The sequence below is a fragment of the Halyomorpha halys genome, unplaced genomic scaffold (genome assembly GCF_000696795.3).
Source record: "Halyomorpha halys isolate HHAL.00 unplaced genomic scaffold, Hhal_1.1 Scaffold550.1, whole genome shotgun sequence".
In the NCBI taxonomy this organism is placed as follows: domain Eukaryota; kingdom Metazoa; phylum Arthropoda; class Insecta; order Hemiptera; family Pentatomidae; genus Halyomorpha; species Halyomorpha halys.
Genome location: NW_027112242.1, coordinates 350,174 through 373,256, shown reverse-complemented (window position 1 = coordinate 373,256; position 23,083 = coordinate 350,174). Strand labels below are relative to the sequence as shown.

Here is a 23,083-nt window from a genome sequence, read left to right as displayed (position 1 = left end):
TATATATATATATATATATTTAAGACAGTAAGTTATCTCCCTACATTAACGGTACAATCGAAATCACTTGACTTTTACCTCCCAAAGTTTTCTCGTACTCTCATCATTCCTTATTCGTTATTTCTTCGCGCATCACGTTTTCGCCCCCAGTTCCCAGTTGGCAGCCTGGAGTCACTTACACCCACTGGCTTTTTATGGGCCGGTAATTCGATTCCCGTCTACGTCGTGATCTCTTAAACCTTCTAACTGCCCCTCTGTTTTCATGACTGGCTCCAGAGAGTATCGTTGTATGGTTCGAGGTTCATGTTGAAAAAAAATATATATAGAATATTTAAGTAAGAACAAAAATAAACTAGTCAAATAGCGAACTAAGCTTTTATTAGTTATCGTGGTACAAGTAGAATAAGTGTACCAATACATTTCAGATATGTTAACAAGTGACCAAAATAGAAATAAAGAAAAATTATCACTCAATACGGAAACATATTTTCCCTTACCCTCCCAAAAGATGGTTTCCGTTCCCTGTCGGATGATGGAAAATCCGAAATAGTCACTAATACAGTTTCCTCGGTATTTAAACTATTTATTGACTCCACAAATATAGAATATGGAATCCTAGGGCTTAATAAATTAGAAAGCCCACTTCAATTGACAATATTACCACAGTCACATATTTATTTTGTTTAACCCAGGCCTAGCCAATAGGTAATCAACCTATCCTAACTAGAGTGAAACGATCTTGTTTAATTCTGTGGGGACAACACGAAATAAAAGTCAACCAGCCCAAGCCGGGAAAAAAACTATCGCTTACTTGAGATTGCAAAGGAGACGTTCAATTTACTCGGCAACAACGTCCATCGCATCTTAGGTTGCACTACCTAAACAAAGTATCTGGATATGACTAATTTTCTTCAAAAGGACTCCTATAGATTCCCGGAAAAGCTCTGGAGTTAATAAAAATATATAACTGTATACTGAGGAAATCTATAGCTATCATTCTTTAATTATGAACTTTTACAAATGACTTTTGCGATATAAAGTAAATTGCTCTCTTAGAAAACCTCCACTCAAGAATGATATTGAGCCGTTGATAGAGAAGCCACGTAAGGACACTCCAAGCGCAGTCCGTTCTACTGCTCCAGAGATTTCAGTCTTCTTGTTGGATTTTGCGGAAATCCGTCACTCAGTAAAGTTAGTGGCATTTGTTTTAGATGTACAGCAAGTAAGTTATGGAAAGTTCTATATATTTTTATTATGTCAGTCAAAAGATTTTTAAAATTATGGATGTAATAAAATTTAAATTACATTTATAATCGAAACGCATATAAACGTAACAAAAACATAAAATACAAATAAAAGCATATACAGTTCATTATTCTATACACTAATTACCTTCTTAGCAATATAGAAATACACACTAGTTAATATAGAAAATTTTTGTCCTATTAGGGGCATATATATATATATATATATATATAATGCCTGACCATGATAGTGTGCTAGGCTTTCGGATATTCAATTTAACGAAAGACACACCAATACATTAGTTTATTGACTCAACCAATAGAACAAAATTTGTACGTAACTAGAGTTTTTAGATGCCACTCAAGCATTAGAAATAATTTGGAACCAGTCTTTTCTTTAAAATGAAGATCGTACTATCGACTTTTCTCTGTAAACCAAGACTATGGTTCTTGTGTAATATTTTGTTACTTTCGATTCAACAGGAACCTTCTTAAAAAATTAAATTATGCATATCAAAAACCTAATTTTTTTGCAACAATTTTACTAAAATTTTTTGCTTGTCAGGTGCCAAATTAAGACTGATCTCAAATACAGTTGTGGCCCGTGTTATAAAAAGCTTGGATTTTTGTTACTATTGACCTTCACCTCCTAAAACTCAGTTTAACAAAGTTTATAATAATAAACAAAAATTTAAAACAATAGTTGACTTTTACATCCTTATTTCCAATTAGTTCTGCATTAAATATTATAATTCAATGAGTTCCAATAGATTAATTTTCATAAAGAATTTCTATCTCATTGTAACAACAATAATTCCTCAGCGTGAGAAATAGGAACATCAAATTTAGGTGGTAAATGTTATTGAAATGAGCAGCGCTGCTTTTTCCTAATACATTACATTAATTGTTCAGCCTTTCTCCACACACTAGAAATTAAAAAAACTTATTTAATAGCACCGTTACATTAATAAAAAGAATAAAATGGATAAACCAGTTACGAAATAGTGATTCAGCGCTTTAATTTAAACTTGCAAGTTAAGACTGGACAGCGTGACAATGCATTGACTGAACAACATTTAGAATAAGAAACAAAAATTAGCAATGATAAGCAACGCTAATTATTCCTAAAAAATTTTTAATAATTGTATGACACAAAGTCACAAAAATAAAAATTCCACTCCCAAGGGGAAAATAGCACAATTTAAAACTTCCAAGAATAGGCCTTTGATAGTCTTTTAAACGACAGCTCAGAACAAAATGAATACCCTTCATCAAAAGAGGTTCGTAATGACACCTGAGCACCGCACAGAATCATCTAATAACATTCTTAGAATGTTTGCAATCAGGGGAGGGAATCATCAGTATTGTTCGTTTTTATTTCTTGAGTCACTGATAGAAATGTTTAGTGAAGAATCATCATTAAGAAGAAAAAAACTATTAACTGCTATTAGTTATCAGTAGTTACTTACACTCTGTTGCCTTTTTTTGACTAAGTTCTAACAAAATAGAGAAAATGTTGGAAATCAAATTGTTTTCTATTGGAAATCACAGTGATGCTGTTAAGGTTCCAAATTCCATCAGCTGAAATATTAAGAAACTAGAAGTGTAAAATATTGTAGTAATGTTTTTTTTTTTTTGTTTTTTTTAAATTATTTATTTAATCTAATTTACAACTGTACAAAATAATACAATAGGTAAATATGTAGTATGTTTCATATACACTTGAAAATCTTGGGAAGGAACCACCCATTGGTGGTACTTCAAACATTAATTTAAATTAGAAGGTCCCGTGGCCATCTTCTTTTCAGACGCCTCGGAGGATTATCAGGGATTGTTAAGGATGAAAGACTAAGAATTAATTGGTTAGGATGGTTAAGGAGTTTGGAATAAAAATACGCATATCTGTTGTGGTTTAAATCTGCAACGAATGGGATGTTAAGGTCTTTATGAATGAGTTTATTTGTGACGTAATAAGGAGCATCAAGGATTTTACATAGGATTTTGGATTGTAACGATTGGATGCGGGAAGAATTTGATAGTTTGGTGGAGCCCCAGAGGTCAATTTCATATGTCCAAATTGGTCTGATTATTGTAGTGAATACAAATATTTTGTAGTGAATGGGAAGTTTAGAGCGTTTGTCAAGTAAGTGTTGTAGCAATCGAAATCTACGAGCAGTTTCTTGTCGTTTCAGTCTTGTGTGTGGATTCCAAGTAAGTAGTAATGTTAAATATTTCTATTATAGGAAATTGTAACTTTGAAGTGTCATTCACAAAATCATGGTTATAGCAGATAGAAACTTGTCCAAAACTACAACTGTATAACGTTCTAAAAAAAAGTGCCAGAAATTAATTGTAACTTATATTGGAAGATGCTAAAAAAACAAAACAATATAAATATAAAATTAAGAAATAAATCAGGATTGGTATTTTATATCTAAATGAAGTTTTACAACGTTGTTTATAAAATATAGTGTACATTCCATTTGTAAAGTTTAAAGCTAGTTTAAACCTAAGGTCTGAGCTAACACCCAATATTTTTCGTCATGGGTTCAGAAAGGATGTGAACAAAGGGGTTAGTGGGAACTCCCTCATTGTCTAAATTTAATATTTTCAAATGTATATAAGTAAAATTTAAAAGTGCACACATGACCTACCTGTATCAGGACTTTCATTTTTTTTTTTTTATTATTATAAAATGAACCAAATAATTATTTTCAATATTTTTCTATAGAAAGCAAGAGTTAACAAAGTTTCTAATCTACATCTTCAAAACAAAATCATCAGTAGTCTACCGATGTCATACATAAATTAAGTCTTCACTTTCCCAAGCTAGCTAATAAATTCTAATTTTTTTTTCATAAAATTCATCTTAATTTTTTGTTTTAAATTACCCTACTAATAACGAACTTGTAACAAATGCTATAATTGCTAAACTATTTTTAAGCTCATAAAATTGTTCTTTTAAATCTTGAAATTAGAATGCTCATAATTTTCAAATAAAATATTCGAATGGTATGTATTGAACTTCTGCTAGGGAGGGAGAGGGATAGTGATAATTATATTAACAGGTAGTTCAAAAGAATCATTACTTTTTTATTATAGCCTCAATGGACAACTAATGGCTCAAGAGATAAGAAATGAAAGTAATATTAAGGCATTTAAAATGCATACACTACTTTCAAATTTTATAAAATGATCCAACTAATTATTTCAAACCTCCAGCGTCAAAATTAAACTATAAATATGCACTTGTCCTGACTAATCTAATTTATAAATTTATTGCCTCATTTTTTCCCTCACCTTATTTAATATCTAAGCAGTACATTTCTTAGCATTAAGGTAAATATGACAAAATTGCATAACAAAATATATGCAAGATTAAAAAGTTTTACATAAGAGATTAATAATTTTCCTTACATAAATAAACAAAAAAGGGCATGTCGGGCTGACCTAAATGTATCTTATTATCTCAGTAACAGAACTAATTATAAATTTTAATATGAATTACCAAATACTTAATAAAGGGGTCAGGAGCGTTAAGGAGTTAGCTCCATTTTTGGCCTGTTTTCAGATAGACCGCATTCCCAGAAAAAAAAAAAAAAAACATACTTTCTCATGAAGCAAACAGTGAGTAGCTCATGGAAGTTCTATCATCTGCTAGACAGAAGCACTCACCCTTTATGTTGCAAGCAGGAAGCGGCTCAGTGGTTACCAAACCTTTTTTTGACGCAGGAATCCTATTGGTACTAATAGGAAATAGGTCGAATCCTTGTCGTAGACATTGGCAAACCCCTATATTAATCATTTGAACCAACTCAAATGAGAAATGCCGTATTTTCAGCAAAATCTAAGAAAAGGATACCTAAACCTGTCCAAAATAGAAAAAAATCTGAGATAGTAAGGTTCAAACAGTGTTGAGTTGACGTGGAACGACCCATTCCTAAATTATTTCGCGGAGTAACGGTCGGGAACCAGATGTAACTCTATCTTTAGGATTCAGTTAATATGTCGTTATATATGACATATAACAATATATGACTTCACATAAACAGGAAAACTTCAATAAGCAAGTACTGTGTACCAAAATGACTATTTTTGCCTCCTCTGCAATAAAAGCAGAATTTTATTGTTTAGTAGTCTATATGTTTTTTATTAGAAACTAAAGCGTTTTCAAGCATTTAGTTCTATCTTTATTCTTTTTTTTTTAAGTATTAGTGTAATAAGTAGCTCAAATCTTTAATGCCTTTTATGCATCTTCCTTCACTCTGAAAAGTGGAGAGCATGTTCCAGAAGATACAATATGACATTTGAAAGCTAATATATTTATTTGTAAAGTGTTAGCGCACTTATTAAGTCTCCACTGGCTTATTACCATTGACACGGTAAAAGGGCTATGCTGAAATCCCGAAGAGCCCTACTCTACCCCTCTACGTGGAGGATAGAGTGGGCTGGGGTATCCTCAGGTCGAGAGTGTAAATATACATAGTGTAAATTTGATTAATCCTTTTATTTAATTATTATATTAGTCGAAAATGTGACTAATTTTATTTTAACCTTCTTTCTTCATGTGCATAGTTTGATTATATTGATTTTATTTATCTTTCTGTTTATGTACATATAGAAAATTTAATATTTATATATTTTTTTATATTATTGATATTTTTTTAATTTAATTTTGGTACGAATGTATATCACTATTACGTTTCTAATATCTGAAAGGATTAACCAAGAGGGAGGATAAAACTATAAACATGTTATGTATCAATCCCTTATCATATATCATCTTTGTATCAGTCATCTTACAAGTTAATAGATATGCCTGAACTAAGAAAATATCCCTGAGAATTATGAATGACTCCACTTACTCAAAATTTAAGTCTACATTGCAGTTTTCAATTAATGCAAGTTTTTCAAACAATATGTACGACGTATTATTAAAATTGATCTTTAAAGTACATATGACAAAGAAAAAAATGTTTAATTTCTTTTTGAAATGCGACTTGTTTTAAAGATATCACAGTAGGCAAGGATATCTTTCTCTATTGTTGTGTCTGGATACATTACATCAAAGCTAGTAGCGTTATCACAAAGAAACCATAATTTAGGGTACAATCAATGGAATACGTTAAACGTAAAATAATTTATTTTTTAATTTTTTTATATGTGCTACGTGTGAAGGAAAGAACAAATATATTTATATTTACTTAATTCAAAGCCTGGTGACAACACCATTCGTGGATTTTCTTTACTTATGTTTTTGCTGTTTAAAAAAATCAATTTGTTATAGAAACTCAAAGAAGATTGAATTTTCATCCCGTAAAAAGCCAGTATTATTTCTGTTTCCGAGAAATACACAGTTTTCCTCTCTAATTAACATAAAACATCAATAATAAAATTACATTTTCATTCATATCATTGAAATCTTGATAAGAATTGAGTATAATTTGAGATGAAAAGTGAGATGATGAGACCATCATTGTTATCCTATTAGGTATGATAATCGACCAGACAAAGATCATTTTCTTATCTCTACGAAGGATGGATTAGTGAATAACAGCAGCGTCTATCGGGCACAAAAGAGAAACCATAACTGGTACACCTCGTTTTGGATAAAATACTTCATCCAGCGTCGAGGTCGCTGTTTCAGCAAAGAGGATCAAACGGGATAATCGAGCTAAATGAAGAAACACCCACACAGCGGAAGTCGGACACTGACTCATGGGATCCTGCGACAGCGCATGAACACGCGTAAGAGGTTGACCGATGAAGAAGTCGATGAACTCTGTTGCAATTTGTATATTTATTGGATCTACATGCTCCAATTAATTACTGAACTCGACATGGATCGCAGCCCTACCTTGGCACCGTTATATAGATTTAATAAGCACTCAGTCGGATTATATGTTTTGTAACAAATTGACATATTTGAAACTTTATCTTTAAAAAACACATGTTCAATTTTCCCACAAGAATGAACCTCGGAATTAAAGAATTTAATTTTAAGAATAGCAAATCGCTGCTTTGCTAGAATAGTAGAAGATTTGTCAGAAAAACAAATTTTTGACTCTATTTTCCAATTCCAAAGATAGTACCTTATATCGTGTTTTTTCTCAACTAAGATCGTACCACAGACTGTACCAAAACTTGTACGATTGTTAAAAACTAATCCCAGTCTACAATACAATCTATGGAATATGTCAAACTCAAAATGAAAAAAATAATATTGTCAGACTAGCCACTATTCAAGCAAAACAGTGATGTAGGTTTTATAAGTGAGCTGGAGATAGGTGATACATGTTGTCACTGGTTGGATCATTAAAAAATTAATTACATAATAATAGAACCTCCTGTCCAGCTCGAGATGGAACACTATAACTATTACTTTTTTACAAGTTATCCCGCGTACCAAGAACAGAATGTCTGTTTCAATTTTAGCCACTTTTTAAATATTGCTCGATCAAACTATCTAAAGTACCCTATATAAATGTTTCTCGAATTTATCTCATATCCAAAATCCTTCGTAAAATCCTCAATGCTCCTTACTTCGTAATTTAAAATTATACATAAAGACCTTAATGTTCCATGTAAACGATCTAGGCCGAACCAGATATCAATCCTTCCATTATAAACTCCCTAGCCATCAAAATAATCCACAATCAAAATAACCCATAATCCAAAACCCTCAAATATCTAACATTTCTTCCTCTTCCATTCCTGACAATTCTCCAAGGTGCCTGAAAAGAAGATGGCCTCTAGACCTTCAAGTGTAAAATTATGATTAGGATACTACCAATGTGTAATTTCTCTACATGCCTTTATCACTCCATTTTGCCTCCATCAACATCAAATTTACTTTATGTGTTTTATGTAAATACAGTTGTAAATTGCAATAAATAAATACAAAAAAGTAAATATTTCGAAGATGATATCGATGACCGTCGCTAAATAGGGTTTTAGTGGGGCGGGTCAGCAGGTAAGGATTGCCTTCAAATATTTTTTGTACGATGATTTCTTGTATGATTGTGACAAGTCGTAGGTCGATCGAAGTATTTGCTATTAATGTCTGTTTTAAAGTAAGACGAGTAAGGCCACCATCTTATGTATATTGTAAGGCAAACGGAACGTACAGTGTGGCCTTTATTTTACTAATATATGAAAGCCATTGGTTCAAGCACTTTAAAATAAAAACATAATAAGCCTCTTACTTTAGTTTAAAGTCAACATTAGTTTAATGTTGAAAAACACCTGAATACTTAAACATTTGAGGCGTAGACTTGATATGTGGCAATAGTCGGAGACTTATTATTAGTAAATCATAATTAATCCTATTTTTAATGACAGCCTAAAAAAAAAATCATTGAATTAATTGTAAAGTTTTTTTCAATCGAATGACCCAGTTGGGACAATTGATTGAAAATGAAACTCAATAGAGTCGAAAAATTATATATTGCGACAATGACATCAAGATGTGTTTGATTTTTTAATTATTATTAATAATAAATGATATATGAAAACATTCACTAAGTGGGAGTGAAATGCTGTTTTATCATTTGTCCAAAACGAGTCACGACTGAGATATTTCAAGCCCGTTTGCAAAACATGACTCCCACCTGCATGTTCCTATGGAAGGCAGGTAGCTCCTATAACTGGGGGTACCGCAAGAATGATTTATTGACTCGGTAAAACGCACTTTAAAAATTCCATCAGATTTAGAAAAGAGATAAATGTTTGAAACTAAACCTGTTTATCATAATTACTCACGTGGGAGACATTCTGCGTCATTTAGAGGTAAAACTTCGCTAGCTATGAACGACCTAGAAGGGAGTCTTTTTCCGAATAGAGTCTAAAACAAGATTCCCCAGAGGATAACTGAACAGCTACTTAAACAAATATGTGCCATTAAATAAACTTAGAATTTAGAACTCTATTAAGTTTGTGAACTGAATCTAAATGCGTTTAAATCCCTGCTAATTACATCTATTTGGTAAACTTACAAATTTAAATATGATAATTACAGTGAAACTTTATAACATAATAAAAAACTTTAATGAAAAATTGTGAATCACCATTGGTCAATTTTTTATATATTAACATTAATTATATAAACATTATTTTATACAATAATAATAGCATAGTAAGTTTAGTATGGTTACTTGAAAATCGTTTTCCACCTTTCCTGAATAATCAAATTCTTTCATAGTTCATATTTATCCATTTTACGTTACTGCTAACAATAAGAAAAGGTTGATTGTATAATGTAAATAACATTAAACGTCTTTAATGTTAAAAAATGAAGTTGTTATGGAAATTGAGAGAAATAATTTCATTATAAACACAAATTTCACAAATTCGACGTTTTGGCTCTTAGGCCATTCTTAAGGAGACAACCTTAATCATTGATACCATAATTCATTAAATTGTTTCTTTTGCAGGCTAATTAGCAATCGCTCATGTCATAGAAACTTTATAATTTCAATACAAAAACTATTCCAAAAAAATTGTCTTTCCTTAACCTCATTAAAAACGAATTTCTATGGAAAATTCAGCATTTAAATCCAGCTATACTATAATGAGGATAATTAATATTAAATATCGTTTAATTGTGCATTAATATACAGAGTTTAGTCAAAATCTTAAGAGCCGTTTTAGAGAAAACCGACAAAACGTAGAAAATTAATTCTATAAAGTGATACTTCCGGGCTGTCGATTTTGTCAAAAAAATTTCTGAAAAATCCATGACATAAAACAGTCATAAATTTGCAATTTCAGTTTCGTACGACTTTTCGTTTTTAAAACAGCTGTCCAAATACACATCATTTTGGAAAAAAAAATTAATACAAACTTGTAAACAATAACTACACTAACAATTTATTGGATATATACGTTAATGGAAGTAATACACAAAAATTAAATTTATATTGAGTCTAACTACCTAATGTATAGCTTTTTTGATATTAAAATAAAGAATTGTTTAATTAAATAAAAACAAATATGATCCTTTGATCAACTAATTGAATAAATCAATTGGTTATATTTATATTGCTTGATGTCATTGTATTTAGTTAATAAACTTGTATAAATTAAAAGAAAATTTTTTTTTTCAATTACGTACTGTTTAAAATCTTAAAAAGCACTTGAAATAATTTTATTAATAGTTTTTAGAAATTGCATTGTACATAAAAAATCAAATAATTGCTTAGAATAAAACACTTTCTCTATTTATTTTTAATTAAAGAAGTGGAAAACAACACTACGTACTGTACAATTTCTTATCTAGTTGGAATCTTAACACTACTTACAATTAACAGAGATTGAAATCAAATGGTTATTTAGCGATAAAAAGGACGGTTAGATAAAATCATGACGTATCTATACAAAGCCTTTCTTTTAATCGACAATTGTTCTAAACAAAAGTATTTAGAAAGCAATTAAATAATCTTCTGTTGTCATATGGTAAAATTCTTATTTAAATTTAGATTTTTATAAATGCATCTCCTATATATAAATTATCCTTTCAGACAAAACACGAGAAAATTAAAGGTATTTTTTTAGACCAAAAAAACTTTTCTTCATTAGGACTAAAAATACAGCAGCGCAATGTTTTAATTATTACAAAAGTAAAGGATTGCTTCAGTCACGCAAGAGTTGTTTAAACAGTAAAAAAAAGTTCTTTGTCTTCGATGTGTGAAAATAGTTATGACCATTTGCATCAAGACAATGATTTATACTTATGCAAAGAGCGGAAGTAGCAACTTTATTAATGAAAAATATTCCTAACAATAATTCATCCGTAAAAACATATGAGTTCCAAACCAAAAATGGTGAACAAGAGAAGCTTTAGTAAAATAAATTTTATATTATTTATTTTAAAATATGACTAAGGACTAAGATAATTAATATGTCTATTAACCAATTAAGAAATCAGATGATATTAAATGTTAAACAAATCAGACAATATTAAATGTTAAGCCAATCAGAAAATTAGGACAACATAATTAAAACTACAGTGAAAAATAAAAAATATTCTTTGGAACTTCATCAATTCAATAATAATAACTCAGAGGATAATTGTACTAAAGTTTATCGTAATTCAAAGTAAATTGTTTCTAATTGAAATAAATAAAAAAAAAAAAAGGTTACCGACACTTAAGCAGTAAGAATAAAATAATATGTTCCAATATTTAATTAAAATATGAACATAAATCTTTTAATTTGTTTTAAAAGTAAAATTCCAATAACTGCAATGAATACTAATAAATTTTCTTCAATTATAAATATAAATATTAAAAATGTTCCTTTTTGATTAATGTGCAATAAAATAAAATTTAATCCAATGAAAACTCCCAAATATTTTAAGGACAAGCAATATAGTTCAAGATGATAAATAATAATAATTATAAAAATGTAATTAATGAAAATTTTAGGACTTCAGAATTCCTCTACTTAATTTTAAAGCACAGAATTTTAGTGTCTAGAAAAATATTTGTTATTCTAATGATTGATGAAGACTATTATTATCTTTAAAAAGCTTCATAAACTTTTTTTTTTAATTGCAGATGACCGAGAATATTCGGAGTCGATCATGAAACATTCTCTATTATTTAAAGCGAAGAATTAAATAAACCACGTTGTCATATCACGCAGGGAAGAAACATCGTTCTTTATTTTATTTTTTATCTAAAGTTGACAAATTATAAATAAATATTTTTAAAAAAACTTTTAATTACTGAAATATTTAAAAAAAATACTGTTAATCCCTAAATAAAGTTGTCAGTTCTACGAACCTTGGGTAACTGATGAGGCTTTTACTCTAGATTAAAAGGGCGGTGCGTGAGAAGGCTACATAAAGAGACATGAAGATATAAAGGGCACTGCCCAGTATTGCTCAAGTTTTTATTTGGCATTTGGCATTGTTAGTTGCGAAACTTAGTCCATTCTCTGGCTAGAGAAAACTAAAATTTAATATATATTATAAATTAATCGTATCAACAAGTTTTGCAGCTACTGATAAAATAATCCTATTACAAAAGTTTATAAGTAAAATCTATAGGGTGGGAAAAGTGTGATAATTCCGAAAACGGTATAAACAGATTTGAGTATTTTCCAAGCTGTTCTTATTCTTTAAATAATGATTTATTTTAAAATTATTAAATAAAGATGAGTATGGTGTATGGACCCCGATTTCTGCTCTAATATATGTGAATAAAACAATGATTGTGTGAATAAGATAAGACAATTACCCCTAAAATAATTTAAAATTAAAACAGTATACCGACAAATAAATAAAGCTGTAAAAAATAATAAAATTATCATGATTCGTCCTAGAAAATACTAGCTTTATAGATCATGTTATAGGAACTATTATAATAAAAGTATTGATATTAGTATAAGTCGGGATTACTGGACGTTTTCAAGAGTATAAGCCATATGACAGATTCATATTATTACTGAAAGGTATTTAATAAATAAATTATATATAGTATTGTTTTACTATAAAATTATAAAATTACAATTGTAAGTTTTGTAAGAATATTTCAGGAAAACAATATACTTGCTTTCTTAATCTTTAAAACCTAAAAACCTACTTCCTTTTTTTTCTCAATAAACGTTCATCCATATATTCATTGCATACCAGATTCTAACCGATTGATTTGTACATGCGCTCCCATAGAATCACCTCCTTCAGCAAATCCGTCATTCGTGCAACCTCCTGGAATTCTATACCCATCTCTATGCGTCAATCTTCTTCCGTTCCTTCCTTTGAACAACGCCCATTCCTTTACTTTCTCCAAAATCAAACTACCATGCCAAAGTAAACAATCGCAAAAACAACAACAAAATAACATCAATTTCCACCATAAAATTGTAATTTCTACTTAAAACCAGAAATTCTAAATATTATGCCAAGTAAATTATCATTAGTGCGAAACATGTAATTATTCCTATTTTTGTCCCAGTATAAACTACTTTTAATTTTACAAAAATTTATTTAATTTCATATAAAACAAAAAAATAACTACAGTCGGTAAATAAGTGGTACTTAAGTAGTTCTGACTTCTAAGGTTTGACTGACACATGGTTTTTCCACAAATATTGCAATATCCCGATAATTTTTGTTTCTGACAGTGCCGAAAAATATTATATTGTTTTATAACATAGGTAAAGACGTAAAGTAATACAAATATTTTAAACTGATTAAAATTTAATTGAAAAATCAATTATTTTTGGGAAACAATAGAGGAGTAAGTTTATTTTATGGTATTGCTATTAAAAAAAATAAATAATTGTTAACTTTTATAACTAAAATTACGATGACAACAAAAACTTGGATAGTTGGTTTTAGTAGGTAGTTTTGGTATTGTATTTTGATGATGTTAAACTCGCAAAACGATTACAAGTCAATGTCAAGTGAAAAAACTAACCTTGGCCAAACCATGCATGTATGAAAGCTTGGATGAGCTGAATACGAATGTAACCGTTTAAACTGATGTTAGAAAACTATTTTATATTTTAAACAAAATTTAAAAAAAATTTAAAATGCGTAATTAAAATTGTATGGTCGGATATTAAAATTTATCAAAAATAATAACTGACAATTATTTAGAAGTAGTTGGCATAATGTGTACTAAAGAATAAATATTTTACTAATTGATTTCTCAAATCATTATTTCATTGTAGAGTCATTTATTTATTTTAGTTGGTTAATTTTGTTCTTGCATTCTTCTATAGCATACCTATTATTATTATTATGTTTTAGAAATTACTGTTTATCATTTAAAATTATTCAATAATCATAACCAAGAAAAAGTTAGCCTAAACCACCACAATCCAAAATGTTAAAATAAAATCAAATTGGTAAAATAGTCATTACTATACGATCTTAAAATAAATCAATATTTTAATATACATAAATAAGAAATAAATATTTTCAAATAAATATAATAATTTATATGAGGAAATGAGAAAGAGTATAAAAGTGATGAATGGAAGGTCATTCTCTTTGAGAAAAACTGCTTACAAAAGAAAAAGCATTTTCCTTCGAGAAAACTAAGTCAAGTCAGCTCATTAAAAGTTCTTACGATTTAATAGTTATGCACTGATTGCAAACTATTAAGGTTTCAAAAATCTCATTAAAAACATACTTTATCCACCACAATATTAAAATACAATAAAAGTAAATAATAAATTATAATCAAAAGTAATATATTAATTAATTAAAATGAAAATTATCCATTATAATTTACTGCACATTTTCCATGTAATTTTGCCCATACTCTTACCCATACTTTACCATTCATATTAATTGTTAATAATTATTTAGAAAAGGAAAAATTCATTTTTGTTATAATTTTCCTTATAGTTCACCTCTTATAAACAACTAATGAATGCAAGAAATACTGTTTAAGGAAATAGAATTATGTTTTTGCCACTCAAGAATCATGAACAAAAAATGCTAAACGTAGCTTAATAAGGGAAATGCCAATTCGTTGAATTAGAGAATAGCTCAGCTCTCAACATCTTTCTGAATACGAAAATTTATCTAATTATTTATATATTGTTTTAAGTTAATATATTTCTTTATATCAACATGAAAACTCAATCAAAACTAAAATCAATTTTACTGTAAATTTAAATGTCCGCGAATATAATGAAAAGGAAAGGCTATAAAATAAATACTATAAAACATATACTACGGTATTTAATATCATAAAATGTTTAAACTATAGAATATATTAAATATAAAACTATATAACACATCATATTTATATACAATATGTTTCTAATATTTAGAAAATATGACTTGTGTTTCTGAGCCAAGAAAATTTAAGCAAGAGAAACGAGCTATTATTTACAAGCTGTATGGCCAGATACAATGCTTTGCTTTATTCGACAATTAAAACATTAATGTTTTGTAAACTAAAGTATTTGTAAAGAAATAAAATACGTGACTGCTCTGCCATATATATTCTATCTTTAGTTGAAGTGAAGTATAACTTTTAAACATTACACATTTTTTGGTAAATGAATTTTACTTAGTTACGAGTTTTATTTTATTTTTCTTCAATAATTTGATTAAGCAATAATTTTTTTAATATGTGAAATTAGTTCTGAATATTCATATTTAAACTATGACTAATTTATACTTATACATAAATCGGAAGAACACTTAAGCAAAAGGAAATATTCTCAGTTAATGACATAATGTAACAAAAAATAATTAATTATTCAAGAAAACATTGAATATGAGACCTTAAAATGACACAATAAAGGATGTGATGACTGTAAACTTAAAACGTGATGGAAGTTACAAATTAATTTTAAATTTGGCCAAAGAATTTATGATGCACAACCAATTATTATCAATTTTATATAATTAAATATGATAACACAACACCCAAGTTTAAGAAATCGGAAACCCGATATTTTAAGTAATAGAAACAAGATATTTTATACTTATACAATTATTATCTCTAATTCAAACAATTACAAAGAATTTTATTATTTAAGTATATGTATTTATATAGCGGCTTTGTTCCAAAAGTGGCAGATCAGACAAAAAAGAAAATATTTTTGGTTTCATTTGGAGATAGACGTGTTTCAAAGATATTAACGTGGACAGAGATTTCTACTGTGATCATTCTATACATTATCCTAATGATAGTAAGGTTGTCAAAAAGTAATTACAGTCTACCGTACAATATACGTACCACGTATATATATATATATACGTACCGTACAATATCGTACAATTTTTTTGATCTGAAAAAAAATTCCTATTCCTAAAAAAATATGAAATAATAAGAGTAGGTATGCCACTCTTATTATTAATTTTTTTTTATTGAAGCTAACAACCAAAAATTAATTTGTGCAATCTATTTAAATAAGTAAACTATCACTGAAATCAATTTCGTTTATTCTGCCGGGAACCGGTAACCGGCCTAGTCCGACCTACCCCTAGCTTCAAAGTGCCATGGTACTCCTAGAACGTACCTGCTTCCTGCGACCCGCCGAAGAAGAGGAGGCGAAAAGATCGGCGGCCCTGGGCAGGGTGAGATACCTCCTGGAACCCGCCCTGAGGTACACGGTGGACCTGAAGACCCGCCTCCTAGCATCGCACATTCCTTACTGACTCCCACCACCGCGCCTCTTGAAGGTTAGTCCCTCTGAGGCCTGTTATTGTTTTAGTTTGGTGGGGGTTGGCGGGATGGTAATGGTTATGTCCAGTTTGCCGGTATGTCTAATGTCAGGTGAAGACTACTATATTAAGACGTACAAATGATTGGGTCCAGGTTGTTAAATTACCTTGGTAATCATAGACCGGATTCAACATTGAATTTTTCAAGTCCATAGGCTGATTTAAATTAGAACAAACAAATGCCACTAATTATATGCTTAAACAATAGTTAGAATTGCTATCTTATAATTTTAAATACATTCAATTATAACTTTATATTAAAATTAAAGACCTTAATTTTCCCTATGTAACCGATCTAGACCGAACCAGATATCACTCCTTCCATTATAAACTCCCTAACCACTCAAATCCCCTAGTTTCTAACCTTGCATCCTCTTCCATTTCTGACAATCCTCCAAGGCGCCTGAAAAGAATATGGCCACGAGACCAGGTAATGTAAAATGTCATTAGAGTGCTTACCAATGGGTAGTTTCTCTACACGCCTGTAACACTCCAATTTAACTTAGAACAGATTTACTAAATGTATTATAATGTACACTTGTAAATAGCAATAAATAAATATTTAAAAAAAAATATATTAAAATTAAAAACCTATTCTATAAAACTATGAATACATTTCGCCGTTTAATATTATTTTTAAAAGGTTGAAAAATAAATGACCTCGATATCATTTGTTATTACATCCACTCAAGTCCTGTTCTGCTGCTAAGACGCTCTGGCTCAGCCTCCACTGGCTTTGAATACTTGATAATACTCAGTAAATATTTAACGGTCCTTAAACTATTAAATTTATTCATTTCTATTAATCAAAGATAATAATCAGTAATATAGAAATAAAATTAACAATTAAAATCTCAACCCAACAATCAACCCATGAAGAATCAGGAGTTCAGTACATTGTAAGAAAGTACTGTTTTCGAACAACAGGTGTGTAAGGAGATGATTTATTATATATAATTACTGATTAGAAATGAACAGATGAATAATAAGTTTAAAAAAAGAAGCATAGTAGAAATACTGCTATCAGAATGTATTTGCAACGGTAAAAATATTTTTAAAGCAGAAGTTAAATTTATATTATCCAGTACTGATATTAAATCACAGCGATAATATCTCATCAGAATTAACCATAAGGAAATGTACTTATCGTATTTAAAATACATTATGCAATAAATCAACCGACTTTAAGTACTCCTTTACTATTTTTTATATTCACATTACTTTTACATAACGTAGGTGTAACTGACAGCGCGGTAGCGGATGTTAAAGTAAAGTTATTTCCTATCATTTTTTAATGTTATTAGATATACATACAGGCATAGAGTACAGTTTGAACTATGAGGTATGAATATATAATTTGAAATATGAAGTATATATACAAAAAAAAGTTTAAACTATGCCGAAAAAGTGAAATTAAAATGGATTCGCTATGTTTCAATGGTAAATTATCGATATATACTGATATATATTGATATAAATATGGCGTTTGCTATCAAAAATTAATGTACCCATTTCTGAAAATTAAAGTTTTTTTTTGACAAATTTAATTCGTCCTACAACAAAACATAAGGTGTATTTCAAAATTTAAATTTAGTCTGGTCTAATAAGCCTTACAGTTAAACATTTTCACTAATAATTTAAGTTATCTACTCGAGATGCCACCATAATATGTTGTTAATAATAGCATTCTAAAAATTGATATATTGACTTATGATAAAAAATTCCTGAAATATTCTTAATATTTAAAGCGAACATATTTAATGAATATAAAGAGAAAATGAGATATTTGGCATTTATGATATCCTAAAAAAGACTGTAAAGTTCATATATTCTAATAATACATAAAATAACTCAAAAAAGTTCAAAAGAAATAATGAAATCAATAGGCTTAGCGGATAGATTTTTTATTTTTTACGAAGGTTACTAAAATGGGTTCTTTGACTGCTGCGAAAACATTATGATTGATTTGCTGATGTCATTAAATGTGTGCATGCTAGACAATACTGTGCAGCAGAATTTTCTTTGAGTAAACGAAATTGTAAACAATTATTTTCTAGTAGAACAGCTTAGGTGGCATAAACGTTGGCACTGCATTTAAACATTAATTAATTTTAATTAAGGGCTAAATAATAAATTAATGAATTAAAGTTATCTTCAAGAATGTATTACACCATAAAAAATTAACCGATGATATACGAGTAGTATTGGCCTTAAATAACCGGTAAGTGTGTCTAACGGTGGTCCTAACCCGGAATCAACAGTTGAGTAGTTCGCGCTTCGTTGGTTTGTCTGCAAAGTACATCTGTAATGGCCTTGCAGAGGCCCTGAGGTTTGGGGAATTTCTACAGATGGAATAAATGGAGGTCTAAATAAATTATAATTGAATGATAACTGCTCTTTTACAATTCGTGCCATAGGACTACAAAAAAAAACTTAAGTTAAAAACTTAATAACTTCTAAAAAAAAAAAAAAAAGAAGAGGTTACTGGTAGTAGTTTGTATTCCGCGTGGATACCATACTATTGCCACAAGGGGTGTGATCTGTGCGAGTTTATATACAATTTTATATATGTAAATAATAATTTTACAAAATAACGGAATCGTCTTGGTATAAAACTAATTATATGATATTAGGATAGCAAAGATTTTATCAGTCAATTTATATAAGATTTCATGAAGACCTTCACGTAATAACACGTAGAACCGAACTAATAAAATACATGTCCAAGACACACTAGAAAATATTCTTTTAAGGATGAAAAGGATTTATTTTCAGGATCTCCAGAGATACGCACATAAACCAGTATTACGCCGAACTGAAGTGCCTTTATCCATCCATCAGATTCCAGTTTTTCCTAGCATCCTTTTTATTCCAAGGAATAACACTCAACGCCCCTCCTATATACTAGAAAACCTGCAATTCAAATTCTCTGTCAAATCCCGTACTACCAGGTCCCGTTTATCTGAAATCTACTCTCGACCTCAACGAACTGCTACGTTTGATAAATCGTTTTTTACCCGAGCTGTTTCTCTGGAACTCTATTCCCTCCAACATACGTCATATAGCAACCCTTCCCTATTTTAAATCCCTTCTATTCAACTACCTTTTGCTTCACCAATTAAAACCTATATTATAATAGTACAGATAGTTTGTAATTACCTTCTTTTTTTTATTTAGTAAGTTAGTTTTTTAATGAATCTATTTTTTTTCTCTGTATATACGTTATAATTAAGCGTGGCCACACTGTTTTATGGCCAATAAATGTTATTATAAAATTAAAATTACCTTTGTAATTGTTCTGAAAGGACCTAGTCCCAGAATAATAAACTATTTTTCATTTTTCAAAAGGAGCTAAATGAGTGACCTAACATGCTAAGGAAACATAATGGATACTCAATTTTTTCCCGTTCAGTCGGCATAATTAAGCATTTGATACTAAATTAAAACAAAAGGATACATACCGCTACGGAACTACAGAGAGATATTATTGCTAAAAATGAATATGACTATTTAGGATAATTGTAGCAATGATTTATTACACAAACAATTAGTAATATATAAATCAGATTTATATAATGGTAAATAATCTGATGGTTTTATTAATATTCTTCTCATTGTCACCCAAGAACATGGAAAGATGAAGAGGAACACCACATTCCGACTTGTGAAACTGTCGATAAAATTATTATGAAGAAGCTATTGGAAGCAATGATGCAAGACAGAGTTGATGCAGCACAATCAAGCTTAACGAATGCTCGGGGGCTTTTACTTTTGGAGCAAGAGGCCGTGAATGAAGATGGCAAGTCATTCTGAGCAGATTGCAAGACTCATAGAGGCAGAAATATCCCAAACGTTGGCAAAGATTTCCGTTTCGAAACATCTCTTTACTTTCGCAAAGTAATAATTTGTAAGTTAAATTATAAGAGTGTCAACAGAATGCTAAGTGTTTATTCATGGTGTTTTATTAGGTTACGAAACATACTATAATGAATTTTTTTTCAAAAAATATGGACATGTTATTCAAAATTTACATACTTTTATTTTAAAGTTTCTTTTTAATATTTTAGCATTAGGTAAAAAATAAACGGACCAATTATTGACACCCAACTAAATAGTCAAACGCGACTATAATGAATGCTATAACAATAAGATAAACTAATTAACTCTAATTAAGCACCCTTCCAACATCTATTTTTCAGTTTCCTCCACAGCAAATCCACCATCCACTCCCAAGAAACAAGATCTCACCATTCTGACCTCTAAATCCTTTCCCAACGGACCAAAACGTTCGAAAATTTCTTATTAGCCCGTTCCACTGCCTTCTGGAATTCCCTTTCTTCTAATATTCGGCATGCTTCTCCTCCTATCATCATTCAAATTCCTTCTTTTCCAATACCTTCTTACTTCTAAATCGACGGTCCCTAATCAGAACACCGTAATTTAAGATTTGAATTAGAAACAGAAATTAATATTTTGTTTTCTATATGAATCGATTTTATATCATTCGACGTTAGTATTTTGGTTATTTTTAATTTTTAATAAGTATCTATTTCATTTGCTAACGGATGTGATATTGTTAACATTGTATAATATTATCAGAAGTTACTAATTTTAAATACGATGCTTTATTTTTTCTGTTCTACTTTTTATTTTTTATTTCATTTTTTTTCCTTCCATAATAAACTCCCTAACCACCCAAACCCACTAGTTTCTAACCTTGCTTCCTCTTCCATTCCTGGCAATCCTCCGAGGCGCCTGAAAAGAAGATAGCCTCGTGACCTTATATTGTAACCTGTTTAGAGTTCTACTAGTTAGATGTAGTTTCTCTACATCCTGTATCATATCATTATGGCATTATGATCAAATTTACTTGTTGTATTTTTTATACAGTTGTATATATCAATAAATAAATAAAAAAAATTCATTTTTTATTTTTTCTTGTTTACTAATTTTATACTAAGTTGAAATTGTGTAATATCATGAGAAGTAAATAATTTTTTTAAATATAAATTGATAATTTTATTTATTTATTTTTTACTTCCTGCTTCTTTTATTTTCGATTGAGGATAAAGATGAATTTAATTTTGTCTTCAGATTTTATATTAATTTATACAGTGTGTGTGTGTGTGTATGTGTGCGTGCACTAATTTTTTAACACAACTTTAAATGTGTTATATTAAAAAATATATTATAATTAAAATAGAAACACCAAAAAATAACATTATTAACTAACCTTTAAAAAAAAAAAATCCTGCTACAAAATTCAAATGATTTTGATAATAATAAAATTTTCTATTATTTTTGAAGCATTACAAAACAGGCTTATGGTAACACGTTTGTTTAGTTGTTTTTTTAATTATGATGGGATGAACGGTTCAAACGTAAAAATATATTATAAAAAATAATGTCAATTCTCGAATTAAAAACATCAGGAATTGTTATTAATCAGTAACAACACAATACATAGTCTTCATGGGATTCTCTAAAAACATGATTACAAAAAGCGTAGCAACAAAATACATTCCAGGTAAAAACGAAAGACTGAAAAGGATTTAGTTAACAGATTCAATATATTTTTTTTTGTTTAGTTTGTTATGAGTAAATAATGATGGGTATTTCAGTATCACGTAGGAACTGAAACTGCTCTCCATTTAAGCAAGAGAAATGCAAGTTGTTTTTTTAGGTTAAACACAATTTCAAAATAGGTTTCACTACATTTATCGAAACGCACTTGATATGAGCAGTAATAAATAATAATATTAATTCTAATATTTCCGCCATGGAAGCTTATTTTTTCAAGTTGTGCCTTCTCTATAACCTTGAACTAACCGTTACTAATGCTTATCTAATGTTCGAAAAAAAGTGTTTGAGAAATTTAACAAAAAATATAATTCTTCTTATACCTAGAAAGCATAAAAATGGAGAAAATTAGAGTCTTCATAAGCTCAATGTTTGACAGGACTGGAACAAACTCTTGAACCTATGTGTTACTAAACCTCCTTGTCCATCGAGGAACTTGAGCAAAAACTAACATTACGCCGAAGAGCTATTAGAGCATAATTACCATCACCTTTCGCTGATAACATAGTGCACGGCTTCAGGGAAGGCAACAATTACAGCATTAGTCGGTTGGCAGCATTGAACCACAGAAGTTGATGACAGGCCCAGTACTGTTATTTACTAGTACGGCTGTGGAGGATCGACCCCACAACTGACCACAAAATTTTGCCCAAAAAAACGTTTTTTTATTTAATGTAATAATATAACTGAGAAAGGACAACTACCTGTTTGTAAAAAAAAAAAAAAAAAAAAAGTAAACCTGTATTTCCCTTTCTTCAGGAACAAATAAAAGTATGATTTTTAAAATTATGTTTATACTACTGGTGCTGGTATTGGTTAAAAAAACTCACGATGGCTACCGATGTGACCATAGGTACCGATATTTTGCTTCTTGAGGCCGCCATGAAATAAATGTTGACTGCTCTAGGTGGAAACTGAACCAGGCACTCTGTTCAGCATCACAACATGCTCGACTGTAAAGTTCTCTGTATTTATACTAAAAAACTCAGATTTTTTTTCAACAATTCTCCGTCATCTAAACTTACTAAAACTAAAATATTTTAGACAACCTTCACATAGATAA

At 29.5% G+C, this 23,083-nt stretch overlaps 1 protein-coding gene across 8 annotated transcripts in view; it reads right to left on the bottom strand.

The window, feature by feature from the left end:
- Positions 1–23,083, bottom strand: part of raskol (Ras GTPase-activating protein raskol) — a 758,358-nt gene that overhangs the window by 408,556 nt on the left and 326,719 nt on the right. Inside the window, exon 1 of one of the 8 annotated variants that reach the window (XM_067050214.1) lies at positions 16,236–16,381. The exons of the other annotated variants lie outside the window; for them this stretch is intronic. Coding sequence (XP_066906315.1) covers positions 16,236–16,364 — 129 coding nt within the window. The 5' untranslated portion in view covers positions 16,365–16,381. Of the gene's footprint in view, positions 1–16,235; positions 16,382–23,083 lie in introns of those variants that run through there. 8 annotated transcript variants of the gene reach the window in all.